At 38.0% G+C, this 15,693-nt stretch overlaps 1 protein-coding gene across 2 annotated transcripts; it reads right to left on the bottom strand.

The window, feature by feature from the left end:
* Positions 1 to 202: 202 nt before the first annotated feature.
* On the bottom strand, positions 203 to 13,523 carry usp44 (ubiquitin specific peptidase 44). 2 transcript variants are annotated; one of them, XM_079454563.1, is made up of 7 exons: positions 13,318 to 13,523; positions 5,361 to 5,620; positions 3,849 to 5,111; positions 3,182 to 3,377; positions 2,626 to 2,734; positions 2,343 to 2,548; positions 203 to 1,931 (listed from the first exon to the last, which is right to left on the bottom strand). In XM_079454563.1, the coding sequence occupies exons 2-7, from the start codon at positions 5,535 to 5,537 to the stop codon at positions 1,801 to 1,803; spliced, it is 2,082 nt and encodes a 693-aa protein (XP_079310689.1). In that variant the 5' UTR covers positions 5,538 to 5,620; positions 13,318 to 13,523; the 3' UTR covers positions 203 to 1,800. The 2 variants fall into 2 exon arrangements, with proteins under 2 accessions (XP_079310689.1, XP_079310688.1); XM_079454562.1 differs by having other exon boundaries at positions 3,161 to 3,377; positions 13,318 to 13,391.
* Between the last annotated feature and the right edge of the window lie 2,170 nt (positions 13,524 to 15,693).

Genomic DNA, 15,693 nt, shown 5'->3' with positions numbered 1-15,693 from the left:
TCTCAAACGGTTCACGAGTTATGGCCATTTGAGTGAAACTGGCTACTTCCGGTTCGGACGTTTTGATGCCCCCTAGCGACCCTGAATCGAAATTTCAACTTCTTTTTATGATTATTCATATTCACACTCCACAGATTTCATCAGTCTTGGTTTGCTTCCGATCGGGCAAAAATCCAGGGACTAGTTCATTTTTTTTTTTTTTCATAAAATGCAAATTAGCGAAAAAATTTGCATACCGGAAATGAAATCGGAGATAGCCATTTTTTAAGTTTGGAGCCAAGGATTCCAATGACACCAAAAACTTTGTTGTGCGACATCCGGTTTACGAGCAATGAGCCCAAACGCATTGGCCATCGCTATAGCGCCCCCTATGGGCCGATTTGGCTGGGTCACTGTATCTGAGTAACCTGCACATATACAACCAATTGACAAAGTCTCGAGTTTTTACGACTTACGGTTTGGGCTGGGCGATGCGTTTTAGCGCGGAAAAATAATAATAAGAAGAAGAATAAAAATCCTTACAAATACAATAGGTTTTCAGCCCTTCGGGCTCGAAACCCTAATAAAACCCACAAATACAATAGGTTTCTAGCCCTACGGGCTCGAACCCTAAAAATAGTGTTCATGGCTTTCGTCTTTCTCTGCGATTTGATTGGATGTTCAAAAACAGCCATTGCATTTTGAAATGGAACTGGCAGTTGAAGGGGAGGAGTTAACGTATGCTCCGCCTTAACCCTCTAACACACGTCATTGAATATGGATAGTCACTACAGGACGGAAGTGCATTTTCAGATTTTAGTTAAAGATTGAGGGCACACGATTTTTAAACAGAGAATGACCCACATTGCAATATTTCTTGAAAAAATAGGCACTGTATTTTTTTATTTCACGGGGCCTTTAAATAACACCCAGTTTGATGCCAGTCTCTCAGGCATTCAAGAAAACAGCCAACAAGTTGTTTAGAAAAATGCAAAAATATTCTCCTTTTATTGAGGTAAATTTCTCTATGAATTGAGGTATCAATTTGCATAGTTTCAGGTCTATTCCTGCTCGAGAGTGAAGTAAAATGGATTGGAACAATAACCTAGATAAACATACGTCGAAACATCGTAAAACACGTGAGCAGGGGTGTGTGTGCGAGTTGCAGAAACGCATACATCCGACGAAAAAACAGACAACCGTCTAACAGCATACACACCAAAATGGGCAGTATATGATACAGCAAACACTGGTTTCTGCTGGTTTTCTGCTGGCGATACAGCATACACTGTTTCCTGTAAAATGGAAAAACATTTACCCAAATACCAGGTATAAAACTTCATTCGGACAGGGTGACAGAAAAAGTCCTGAACTGTGTTTTAAACTAGTCGCTAAAAACGTTCACAATCGAAACACGAACATAATGTGATATTAAGAGAAAAACATGTCTTGATCTTGTTTTCCATACTGACGTTTCATGGCTCGATACACATTCAAACTCAACTTTGGTTCGTGGACAACATTCATTATTAAACAGGACACGCACGCAAACAGTCAGATAAGAGATGCGATAATGCTTCTGGGTAGGAGCGTTAACACTTTCTTCATACATACGGACACAAAATGCTACAGTCACTGCAAGAATGCCTCGCACCAAAATCCGTCAGTCGTATAACTTTAAGGCATGAGTGTGCGTATTACAATAACAAAAACTCTCCGCCACTGCTGTACACTAGAATAAAAAGGAGACGCGTGCTAACCAGCTCGAAATCTATATCAACAGAATGTACAAATTACAGTCTCTGGGCTGCTCGGCAGGGGTCAGAGGTCACTGGCTTTGATTTTGTCCTGAGAGTTCCGCTGTGTATAGAAGAGAATGTAGGCCTGGGCCTTGCACACTTCCTCCACGGCACACACACTCAGTTTAGAGTCATTACAGTGTACCCAAAACCCTGAGGAGTAAGAGAAAAAGAGACGATGTTACTGACTTGTGTCAGTCTGATCAAGTCAAAGATTCAAATAAAGAAAACAGATTTAACATTTGGAAAAGTTATAATGATATATGGTATCTTCTGAAAGCTTAGAACCTCAGCTTTCTAACTGGTCCCATCAATTTCGCATTTACGTTACATCATAAACTGAATCCGTCTGGTCTGAATTTGTCTTTCCCAAGAACTAACACAGTATTGTCAACTCAAAGCATCATTTCACCTCCCTGTGGTTTAGTTTAAATGAATTTTAAATGCTTTATATATGTTAAGAATTATTTGAAAAGGTGAAAAAATATAACTAAAGAAGAAGTAAACGTCAGTGACATGCTAAATATCAACTGCGATTTTGATTCCAAACGGACAGTGTTTTACCTCCTTCTGTATTATAACAAAAGGCTGTGTAGTGGCCAGAGCCAAATCCTTTCCCATGATGCATCACGACGGCAGAGAGCTGGTAGAGGAAGTGTTGAGAGTGGAGCGAGTTACTGGAGTCCTTGCAGCAATACGGTTCCATGTCAAGCTCCTGCTCGAACTGAACGTGAACGCCGATCTTCTCCCTGTGATGTCGCCCGGACCACCTGAACGTACACGCGCAGGATACTAATGACAGATCCAAATGGAAAATACAACAAGAAAGCAAATGTTTATGAAGTACCTGAAGCGTTTGAGGTGCAGTCTGAGAACATGAGGCAGCTTGTGGACCATAAGCTGTTTCTGTGCTTCAGTTAGAACCACCTGCTTTGAACAAAATCGCCGCTGTTTGCCTTAAAAAGAAAATGTGGTTCAGTTATTTGTGTCTTCTTAAGTCCTCAAAAGGCAGAAAACTGACTGGACATATTCTTTCGATAATGCCCGAAAATGTCAGTTTGAAACTGGCCATTATTTTTGAAATTCTGTCATTATGTGTGTCGTGATATATTATAAGTTAAAGAGATAGTTCACCCAAAATTCTTTAATCATTTACTTACATTCACGTCATTCCCAACCTGTATGAACACAAAATATAGTTTAAATAACGTTGGGCAAACCACACAACTTGACTTCCATTTGATGGACACGGAGACATTTATTATTTTGTGTGTCACAGAAGAAAACAATGATCATGTACAGGTTTTGATCGACAGAAGGGTTTTATTTTCAGGTGAACTATCGCTTTAATAAATATACTTCACTAGTTTTCCTAAATCCACATTGTATCATATCCAACTTACTATTGCAGTGGTCACAAGCATATATGGCTCCCTCCAAAGCCTCGGTTTCTGTAAACTTGGCAAGCATCTCCGTCAACCGGCATGGAACCTGTGCAGCATCCTTACTGTTGCTGTGGTAACGCTCTGGAAACTCCAATGAAAGATCCCAGAATGGTTCTATTGTGTTTGAGCGATGATCGCATGCTAAACATCGCACCTGAAAGAAAAAAACATTTTCAGCTGGCTTTTTTCCGATGTCGTGCACGACATTAGCCAACAGATCTTGTTTAAAAGCCAAAAATGGTGTCATTTATTTGGCCTAATGTCATTCAGGACCTGTGTATAGTAGTCTTTCTTCAGTGGAACACGCACCATAAGCCCAAATTCATTGTTAACATGACAGTCTAAAGTTTTACTGTAAACAAAACTCGCTTGTTTGTACTGTGTATTTATAGAAAATAATCAGAATAATTCAAACTGCGTGTATACAGAAGATAAGAACTTTTCTCATGTCATGTAAACATGTTACTGCGATTACGTCCTTACTCTGATTATTGGAAATAATCGCATTATCGGTGCACATGTAAACATAGTCAATGCATTTGTACAAGCATTGAATACTCGTATAGATGTTTCTAACGTAAATATAAGTGCATGTTGGACTGGATGGTGTCCATGCCATCGTCACCTGGCTGAGCAGCTGCCCGTGAAAGATGGTGTTGACCACGCTGAGCACCTGTTTGATAAGCCGTCTCTGATTGGCTGGCACGGTGGGCGTTAGCGTTCTGGTCCGTTCCAGCTCACGCTGGACTTTATCTAAAAGTTCACAAAGAAATTCCTGCGCGTCCTGCTGCGCGTATCCTCGAAACGCCGGGATCAGCTGCCACACGGAGTGCAGCATTGCGAACGGCGACACCAGGGCCCACTTCCCTGACCACATCACTTGAAACAGCGTGTGTAACTCGTGACAAAGCGAGATGTGTTTGGAGCTCGGCTCCTTGGGTTGGATGAGCTCCATGTTTCGTGAGCGTGAGGCCCCTCCGCTGAGCCCCGACCCCTGGTTGGAGCCTTTAGGCTGAGACACGTGCTGACTGGAGAGTCCAAGCTTACGGCTCACCGCAGAGGCTAGCAGTTCAAGTGCCTGGTTCAGGTCCAGCCTCAAAAAGCACTCTCGAAACACATGTAAGTGACTCAGAACCTGCAAAATAGAGTTCATGTAGCACGTATTGCCAAGATTGCGCAAACCAGTCACTCCTGGTGTGACGGTGGGTCTGCGTTTGATTGGAGAATCGCCTGTTTTAGGTGGGGGTGGCCGAGGCCTTTTGACCTTCGTTGATGTACGAGGCCTCTGTTGAGGCTTTCTGTCTTTAGCAGTGCGTGGAGTAGGGGTGGAGATGCGAGCGGGGGCAGACCTTCGTGTTGTGGATTTGGTGCTTATGGCTGACGTTGGTGTGGAAGCCGACACAGCTTTAAGGCTCTGCCGACGAATGCGACGGCTCTTCCTTGGAGGCGCGCTTTTAAGCTCCTCTCTGGCTTGCCGTTTAAGTTCCCGCCTTCTCTCCTGTGCTTCTCTTTTCTTCTCTTCTTCTTCCTCCTGTTGCCGTTCTTCTTCCAATCGCATCCGGCCCCGTTCCGTCTGTACAAACCACAAGCGGAAGACGCGACCAATATGGGCACGCCGCCGGTGCCAGAGTGCCGTGAACATGCGGTCCTCATCGCGCAGCTGAAGCTCCTGCGTGCTGTGGGACAGCTGGTCGCCAGTGGTGGAAGACGATCGTAGGGTACGGCCACTGCGTGTGGTGACTTCATAGCACTGACTCTTAATAGCGCTAAGTGTGCTACGCAACAGCTTTAAGTCACCGGTTGCATTATCGTTTAGCACGTAGTCGTCGCACAAGTAGCAGTACACGTACAATTCGTTCACCTCCAGGGCCAGGGGGTGGTGCTGCTCCTATGTAAAATAAAACATTTGATATATTCCACATATTTAGATACAGACCAATGGTTATATATATATATTTTTTTTTATTGTTGCCCATCACTTCTAGCTAACATAATCTGTTGCACAAATGTTGCCACATTGAGGTGCACGAAAAACTGCAAACAATTCATTTCTAGGAAAGCTGTCTCTGCATATTTAAAAAAATACATCATTTTGGGATATAAATAAATGGCAAACTATATGGTAAGTCTCCCAAACCTTAAAGTGCTGAAGCGCATGCTCCTCTATGTACCGTCCGCACGCCACATGTGAACAGCTGAGGCATGCCCACACGGACTCTGTGGTGTTGCAGTCCACGCAGTGCCATTTCTGCGGGTTCAGGATGGAGTGGTCCTGTGCGAGCCTTAAGCGACCCACGTGCTTACACCTATCCATCACAGTGAGTCACTGCCCCTCACATCGCCATGGTGATGGCAGACAGCGATAAATCCAGCTCCTTCCAAGGCATCGTGGATAATCTGCATTTAAATGGATCAGTGTGGTCATTGATTTTGTGATCTTTGTATTTATTGTGTCTTCTTGGTGTCTTATTGTGCACTGTATAAAGACGTTTCTTCCATATAGTTTCTATACCTTATCCGGAATAACAGGTGTCTTATTGTGCACTATATAAAGACGTTTCTTCCATATAGTTTCTATACCTTATTCGGAATAACAGGTGTCTTATTGTGCACTATATAAAGACGTTTCTTCCATATAGTTTCTATACCTTATTCGGAATAACAGGTGTCTTATTGTGCACTGTATAAAGACGTTTCTTCCATATAGTTTATATACCTTATCCGGAATAACAGGTGTCTTATTGTGCACTATATAAAGACGTTTCTTCCATATAGTTTCTATACCTTATTCGGAATAACAGGTGTCTTATTGTGCACTATATAAAGACGTTTCTTCCATATAGTTTCTATACCTTATCCGGAATAACAGGTGTCTTATTGTGCACTATATAAAGACGTTTCTTCCATATAGTTTCTATACCTTATTCGGAATAACAGGTGTCTTATTGTGCACTATATAAAGACGTTTCTTCCATATAGTTTCTATACCTTATTCGGAATAACAGGTGTCTTATTGTGCACTATATAAAGGCGTTTCTTCCATATAGTTTATATACCTTATTCGGAATAACAGGTGTCTTATTGTGCACTATATAAAGGCGTTTCTTCCATATAGTATCTATACCTTATTCGGAATAACAGGTGTCTTATTGTGCACTATATAAAGGCGTTTCTTCCATATAGTTTATATACCTTATTCGGAATAACAGGTGTCTTATTGTGCACTATATAAAGGCGTTTCTTCCATATAGTATCTATACCTTATTCGGAATAACAGGTGTCTTATTGTGCACTATATAAAGGCGTTTCTTCCATATAGTTTATATACCTTATTCGGAATAACAGGTGTCTTATTGTGCACTATATAAAGGCGTTTCTTCCATATAGTTTATATACCTTATTCGGAATAACAGGTGTCTTATTGTGCACTATATAAAGGCGTTTCTTCCATATAGTTTCTATACCTTATTCGGAATAACAGGTGTCTTATTGTGCACTATATAAAGACGTTTCTTCCATATAGTTTCTATACCTCATTCTGTATAACAGGTGTCTTATTGTGCACTATATAAAGACGTTTCTTCCATATAGTTTCTATACCTTATTCGGAATAACAGGTGTCTTATTGTGCACTATATAAAGGCGTTTCTTCCATATAGTTTCTATACCTTATCCGGAAATAACAGGTGTCTTATTGTGCACTATATAAAGACGTTTCTTCCATATAGTTTCTATACCTAATTCGGAATAACAGGTGTCTTATTGTGCACTATATAAAGACGTTTCTTCCATATAGTTTCTATACCTCATTCTGTATAACAGGTGTCTTATTGTGCACTATATAAAGACGTTTCTTCCATATAGTTTCTATACCTTATTCGGAATAACAGGTGTCTTATTGTGCACTATATAAAGACTTTTCTTCCATATAGTTTCTATACCTTATTCGGAATAACAGGTGTCTTATTGTGCACTATATAAAGACGTTTCTTCCATATAGTATCAATACCTTATTCTGTATAACAGGTGTCTTATTGTGCACTATATAAAGAAGTTTCTTCCATATAGTATCTATACCTTATTCGGAATAACAGGTGTCTTATTGTGCACTATATAAAGACGTTTCTTCCATATAGTTTCTATACCTTATTCGGAATAACAGGTGTCTTATTGTGCACTATATAAAGACGTTTCTTCCATATAGTTTCTATACCTTATTCTGTATAACAGGTGTCTTATTGTGCACTATATAAAGGCGTTTCTTCCATATAGTATCTATACCTTATTCGGAATAACAGGTGTCTTATTGTGCACTATATAAAGGCGTTTCTTCCATATAGTATCTATACCTTATTCTGTATAACAGGTGTCTTATTGTGCACTATATAAAGACGTTTCTTCCATATAGTTTCTATACCTTATTCGGAATAACAGGTGTCTTATTGTGCACTATATAAAGACGTTTCTTCCATATAGTTTATATACCTTATTCGGAATAACAGGTGTCTTATTGTGCACTATATAAAGGCGTTTCTTCCATATAGTTTCTATACCTTATTCTGTATAACAGGTGTCTTATTGTGCACTATATAAAGACGTTTCTTCCATATAGTTTCTATACCTTATTCGGAATAACAGGTGTCTTATTGTGCACTATATAAAGACGTTTCTTCCATATAGTTTCTATACCTTATTCTGTATAACAGGTGTCTTATTGTGCACTATATAAAGGCGTTTCTTCCATATAGTATCTATACCTTATTCGGAATAACAGGTGTCTTATTGTGCACTATATAAAGGCGTTTCTTCCATATAGTTTATATACCTTATTCGGAATAACAGGTGTCTTATTGTGCACTATATAAAGGCGTTTCTTCCATATAGTATCTATACCTTATTCGGAATAACAGGTGTCTTATTGTGCACTATATAAAGGCGTTTCTTCCATATAGTTTATATACCTTATTCGGAATAACAGGTGTCTTATTGTGCACTATATAAAGGCGTTTCTTCCATATAGTTTATATACCTTATTCGGAATAACAGGTGTCTTATTGTGCACTATATAAAGGTGTTTCTTCCATATAGTTTCTATACCTTATTCGGAATAACAGGTGTCTTATTGTGCACTATATAAAGACGTTTCTTCCATATAGTTTCTATACCTCATTCTGTATAACAGGTGTCTTATTGTGCACTATATAAAGACGTTTCTTCCATATAGTTTCTATACCTAATTCGGAATAACAGGTGTCTTATTGTGCACTATATAAAGACGTTTCTTCCATATAGTTTCTATACCTCATTCTGTATAACAGGTGTCTTATTGTGCACTATATAAAGACGTTTCTTCCATATAGTTTCTATACCTTATTCGGAATAACAGGTGTCTTATTGTGCACTATATAAAGACGTTTCTTCCATATAGTTTCTATACCTTATTCGGAATAACAGGTGTCTTATTGTGCACTATATAAAGACGTTTCTTCCATATAGTATCTATACCTTATTCTGTATAACAGGTGTCTTATTGTGCACTATATAAAGAAGTTTCTTCCATATAGTATCTATACCTTATTCGGAATAACAGGTGTCTTATTGTGCACTATATAAAGACGTTTCTTCCATATAGTTTCTATACCTTATTCGGAATAACAGGTGTCTTATTGTGCACTATATAAAGACGTTTCTTCCATATAGTTTCTATACCTTATTCTGTATAACAGGTGTCTTATTGTGCACTATATAAAGGCGTTTCTTCCATATAGTATCTATACCTTATTCGGAATAACAGGTGTCTTATTGTGCACTATATAAAGGCGTTTCTTCCATATAGTATCTATACCTTATTCTGTATAACAGGTGTCTTATTGTGCACTATATAAAGACGTTTCTTCCATATAGTTTCTATACCTTATTCGGAATAACAGGTGTCTTATTGTGCACTATATAAAGACGTTTCTTCCATATAGTTTATATACCTTATTCGGAATAACAGGTGTCTTATTGTGCACTATATAAAGGCGTTTCTTCCATATAGTTTCTATACCTTATTCTGTATAACAGGTGTCTTATTGTGCACTATATAAAGATGTTTCTTCCATATAGTTTCTATACCTTATTCGGAATAACAGGTGTCTTATTGTGCACTATATAAAGACGTTTCTTCCATATAGTTTCTATACCTTATTCTGTATAACAGGTGTCTTATTGTGCACTATATAAAGGCGTTTCTTCCATATAGTATCTATACCTTATTCGGAATAACAGGTGTCTTATTGTGCACTATATAAAGGCGTTTCTTCCATATAGTATCTATACCTTATTCTGTATAACAGGTGTCTTATTGTGCACTATATAAAGACGTTTCTTCCATATAGTATCTATACCTTATTCTGTATAACAGGTGTCTTATTGTGCACTATATAAAGACGTTTCTTCCATATAGTTTCTATACCTTATTCGGAATAACAGGTGTCTTATTGTGCACTATATAAAGACGTTTCTTCCATATAGTTTCTATACCTTATTCTGTATAACAGGTGTCTTATTGTGCACTATATAAAGACGTTTCTTCCATATAGTTTCTATACCTTATTCTGTATAACAGGTGTCTTATTGTGCACTATATAAAGACGTTTCTTCCATATAGTATCTATACCTTATTCTGTATAACAGGTGTCTTATTGTGCACTATATAAAGACGTTTCTTCCATATAGTATCTATACCTTATTCTGTATAACAGGTGTCTTATTGTGCACTATATAAAGACGTTTCTTCCATATAGTTTCTATACCTTATTCGGAATAACAGGTGTCTTATTGTGCACTATATAAAGACGTTTCTTCCATATAGTATCTATACCTTATTCTGTATAACAGGTGTCTTATTGTGCACTATATAAAGACGTTTCTTCCATATAGTATCTATACCTTATTCTGTATAACAGGTGTCTTATTGTGCACTATATAAAGACGTTTCTTCCATATAGTTTCTATACCTTATTCTGTATAACAGGTGTCTTATTGTGCACTATATAAAGACGTTTCTTCCATATAGTTTCTATACCTTATCCGGAATAACAGGTGTCTTATTGTGCACTATATAAAGACGTTTCTTCCATATAGTTTCTATACCTTATTCGGAATAACAGGTGTCTTATTGTGCACTATATAAAGACGTTTCTTCCATATAGTTTCTATACCTTATTCGGAATAACAGGTGTCTTATTGTGCACTATATAAAGACGTTTCTTCCATATAGTATCTATACCTTATTTGGAATAACAGGTGTCTTATTGTGCACTATATAAAGACGTTTCTTCCATATAGTATCTATACCAGGGGTGTCAAACTCATTTTAGGGTAAGGGCCGGATGGAGAGAAAAGTGACAATGTGCGGGCCGAATCACCTTTTTTAAACCATATTGCACCAAATTACAAATGAATTAGCAAAAAAACTAGAAAGACATACTGTTCTGTAAAAGGTGCATTTAATAAATCCTCAGAACGGTTCAATAACACTCTTATTCCTCTTTGAAAAAACTATTTTGTTTAGGTAAAGGCAATCAAAACCCTTTCCTTTGAATATGAATATTTTTTGTCAGATACTTTTTAAACTAGTAATGACAAAAATGCAACAGACTCTATTTGTGTACAGACGGTCACATTAAATATGAACCATACAAGCTATACAATATAATTCACTAATAGGAAAAACTGCCTTAACATATTTAACAATTAGTACAGTAGTACAACTTCACTTTGGATATGAACATTAAATATATACTAGAAATTCCCTTTAACAACAAAAGATCTAGATCGCATCTGCATTATGATTTTAATTCCTGACATCTCTTTTCTTCAACCACATCAATCTCATGATGTCATTTAGCTGTCTGTTTGTGAGTCGAGAGCGCAGGTTGGACTTGTTAATGTTCATTACCGATTCTTGATGAATTCTCCCTCTGAAAACGGCTTTGATCCCGCTGCGATTTCGTTGGCAATCAAAAAGCGTCACAGCTTCATCAGTCCCTGTTGTTTTTGTGATCATTGACTGCTTTTTTCCGAGGCTAAAGTTAAATTATTGACTTTTCGAAGTTGTCCAGTGTATTTATCATATTTCTCTGCGTGTGTGCCGTTTAATATTCTACTCGTTTTGCACAGCCACGGCTTGTGAGCAGATTAAACATACCGGCCTACCGTTGAACTCACAGAAGAAATACGTCTTGTTCCGTCAGTTTTCTTTATTTGGACATTTTAAAATCACTAGTCCTTGCCGCACAACTTAGCCGACTTTGTTTTCGAAATGTAGGCGGCGCTTTAGAATGCGCATGCTTGTTAGGGGTTCCGGCAGAAGCCCAATTAAATGATCAATGATAAAATAAAAAATTTAATAAAACAAAACATAATATGGCAGCGAAAACCTGATTGTATTAATAAACTTTAAATTAATTAAAATAATAAGAAACTTTTATTTCATATTTGTATTATTTTTCAAATCTTCCCTCGGGCCGTATTGGACGCCTTACCCGCGGGCCGTATGTTTGACACCCCTGATCTATACCTTATTCTGTATAACAGGTGTCTTATTGTGCACTATATAAAGATGTTTCTTCCATATAGTATCTATACCTTATTCAGAATAACAGGTGTCTTATTGTGCACTATATAAAGACGTTTCTTCCATATAGTTTATATACCTTATTCGGAATAACAGGTGTCTTATTGTGCACTATATAAAGACGTTTCTTCCATATAGTATCTATACCTTATTCTGTATAACAGGTGTCTTATTGTGCACTATATAAAGGCGTTTCTTCCATATAGTTTCTATACCTTATTCGGAATAACAGGTGTCTTATTGTGCACTATATAAAGATGTTTCTTCCATATAGTATCTATACCTTATTCGGAATAACAGGTGTCTTATTGTGCACTATATAAAGATGTTTCTTCCATATAGTATCTATACCTTATTCGGAATAACAGGTGTCTTATTGTGCACTATATAAAGACGTTTTTGTGCTCCCGGATCGGCAGAGGAATTTTCTCAAAACATCCAACCTATTTCCGATTTGAGATTTTAATGGTGATCCAAAACACAGAAGGTGTTAAAGAAGTTTAGTGTTCGAAAGGAACCTGAAATGTCCATACACATTTTCGTATTACAAAACAACAAACGGATGACTTTGAGTTGAAGAAAAATCCCCTTGAAAAATCACGGTGAGAGTTCAAAAGGTTGTCTGATGAAATGCCAAAAGTGCATCTCTGAACCATGCCTTGCATTGTAGTTTTAAAAAAGACAACGATGCTGCCAGTACCGGGTAAAAATGCCATTTTTTATGATAAACCATATGGGATAATATATCATTTACACAGCACGTACAGCTCGCTCTACATGCACGTATCCCGACATTTCTATAAAAACCACCATAAACATGTCAGTAAAATGCCGAACAGATCTGTAGAAGCAACTTTACTCGGCATGTAAACAACCCGGCTCCCGCAAGTACGTATCCCCTTATATCCAGAGACGCCTGCTTATGTGTCGGGACCGAAATAACGATGCGGCCCACGTGTGTTCAACAAAAACAAACCGAACGTCCTTGAAATTCATTTGCTTTGTTGACATGGACGTTACAAGACTTTAGGACGTTTACAGCAGCCAGGTTACGTGGGAACGTTAAAGGCACCGGTGTCTTTATAGAAACGTGTCCGCATCACTGTGATTTCTCAATAAATCACATATCGGCTTGCAATGAGGGAGAGCTGCTTTCATTTAACCAAGTTACAGAGAATCAGTTTGACTTTGAAGGTAGTTGTGAATTATCCGTGCTTGCTGCTAACTGCTTGACTTGCCCAGTCTCAAAGAGCTAAACTGGTTAACAACTAGTTTGGTGTCTTCGGTGAGCCTGGTGCGGAGGACAGTTAACCAGCACACGGGGTGCTAGTGCGCTAATGCTAAAAGCACATAGCAACAGAGTGACTACAAGGTGTTGGGCGACTGAAACCTACTCATTGGGTTTCGTTCCCGCCGCTGATGCGAACGCGATGTGCCCGGGTGCGTTTTAAAACGGCGTTGGTCCACTAACCTGAATTTTCTTCAAGCGCCGATTACTTGTGGTGTACAGCAGCGAGCGCCATCTTGTCTGTACACTTGTCGCGTGGAGTGTCCCTCCGTGACGTCATAACGGAGAGTACACACACACACAGAGTTTTTGGCGCATTATAATATTCATGTTTTACACCAGGGGAACATGCAAAAGCTTTTGGTGCAATTTCTCCTGAAATCTGTTTGCTGTTTAGACATAAAAAAAAGAATTAGCAGTCAACAACTGTCCCCTCTTAATATAGTGAGTAGGCCTACTTATAGGCAATATCTGTTTTTATCTTATAGAACAGATCTATAAAGAGAGTTATTTCAAAGACATTCTGTGACTCTGCCTTACATCGACTTATATTTACTCACATTGGAATTGTTTTGCCGAAGATATTGTGTGGAAAAAGGTTTGGCTTATACCTAATCAGTTCAAATCATTCAAATGAATACGCAGAATATACCCTGAAAAACAAGACTTTATAAAGTTTAAAGGTGACATTGATGTTAATTGCACCCAGGCTATTTTACATTTGTAGTCCCATGTGCGGTCATCAATCGATACCTAGTTACACAGCTAAAACATTTAATTTAAACATGATTCGACTTAATTTAAAAGACACACAATTAACAGCAACATATAGGAAATGACACAATTAGTAAACAGGGCATCTAATATGGCATACTCATACATGACGGATACACACATATACACATACATAGGAAAGTGCTACTTAGAGGACAATAAGTGTATTATCAATTTCTTAAAGTGCTATTAGATGCTGCAAAATGCTGACTCTAGTTTGGTATACATACATACACTTATAAAGTAGTACAGTGAACCGTATCCATTTATCTAAATTACAACAATTATCATTAGTGGGCACATGTTTGATTTGTTTTAAGCCATTGTTTAAGTTGGTTCTTAAAACTGGGGAAGGTCAGGCTTTCTGCTCACGGCAACCGGTAATTTGTTCCAGATCTCTGTCCCCTTAATTGATAGGACATATTGTCCAAATGCTGTATGTCTGTGAGGCACCACACAGTCACCTCTCCTGCAAGCCCTGGTTACGCTTCTGCCTCCTTCGGTTGTTTTCACTTTAATGTAGTCGGGTGGGGCGAGACCATGTAAGGTCTTATATATGGCACAGGCATATTTGAGCTTTAAGAAATTTGCAAAGCTTAGTAGGTTATATTTTTGTAATATTAAGCGGTGATGATATGCGAGTGGTTTCCGGTCTAAAATCTTTAGTGCTTGTTTGAAAAGCGACTCTGTTTTTTTGAGTGTTGTGGCGCTTGTAAGTGACCAGTTTGTAAAGCCATATTCCAGATGAGAAAGGATCATAGAGTGAAGAAACGTTCCGGCTACTTTATGTGACAGGGATGGTCTAATGAATCTAATGAAGCAAGATTAAATTTAACAGTTTTTGATAAGCTTTTTATATATTTTTTAAAAGACAGTGTTGGATCTAATACAATGCCAAGGTATTTGAATTCGTATACTAACTGTAGTTCTTCTCGGTTTAAAAAAATATCATACAGACTGTTTTTTTTGGGTTCAGTAGTAGACATGATTTAATGAGCCACTCCTGTACATGGCTCAATACAGATGTAAGTGACTGAGAGGCTTCTTGAACAGTTTTTGCGTGTGTAAAAATTACTGCATCATCTGCACACATTAAAATATTGGTGTTTTGGCATACAGTAGGCAGGTCGTTAATGTATAAAGAAAAAAGAATAGGGGCAAGTATGGAGCCTTGTGGAACCCCTACTGGACATTCTAAATAGAGAGATTTGATGTTGTCAATAGAGACACAGTGTATTCTATTAGCTAAGTACGAGTTCATCCAGCTTATGGCTTGTTCGGAGAAATTGAAATGTGTTAATCTAGATAGGAGCATCTGATGATTGACCGAATCAAAAGCCCATTTCATATCTAGGAAAACAGCACCAACAACAGGATGAGTGTCTAATGAAATTTTGACCTTTTCCATAAAAACATTAATAGCTGTTTCAGTTGAATGATGAACACGAAAACCAAATTGCATTGGATGCAAAGGGGAGCCGCATATATTTAGATGCTTTATTAATTGTTTTGCTATCCATTGTTCAATAACTTTTGATATAACTGGCAGGATACTAATTGGTCTATAATTATTTATATCTAATCTACTCCCTGATTTAAAAATTGGTGTAATTGTGGCCATTTCCAGTCTGGAGGAACAGCAGATTGTTTGATTGATAAATGAATCATATGTGTAATAGGGCATACTAAAGACTCTTTATGTAGTTTAAAAAATGTGTGTCTAATCCAAACTGATCCTTGGCTTTGGAATTATTTAACTCATCAATGATGGATGCCACCTCTGGT

Source organism: Barbatula barbatula (genome assembly GCF_947034865.1).
Source record: "Barbatula barbatula genome assembly, chromosome: 4".
In the NCBI taxonomy this organism is placed as follows: Eukaryota; Metazoa; Chordata; class Actinopteri; order Cypriniformes; family Nemacheilidae; genus Barbatula; species Barbatula barbatula.
This window is presented reverse-complemented; position numbering and strand designations above follow the sequence as displayed.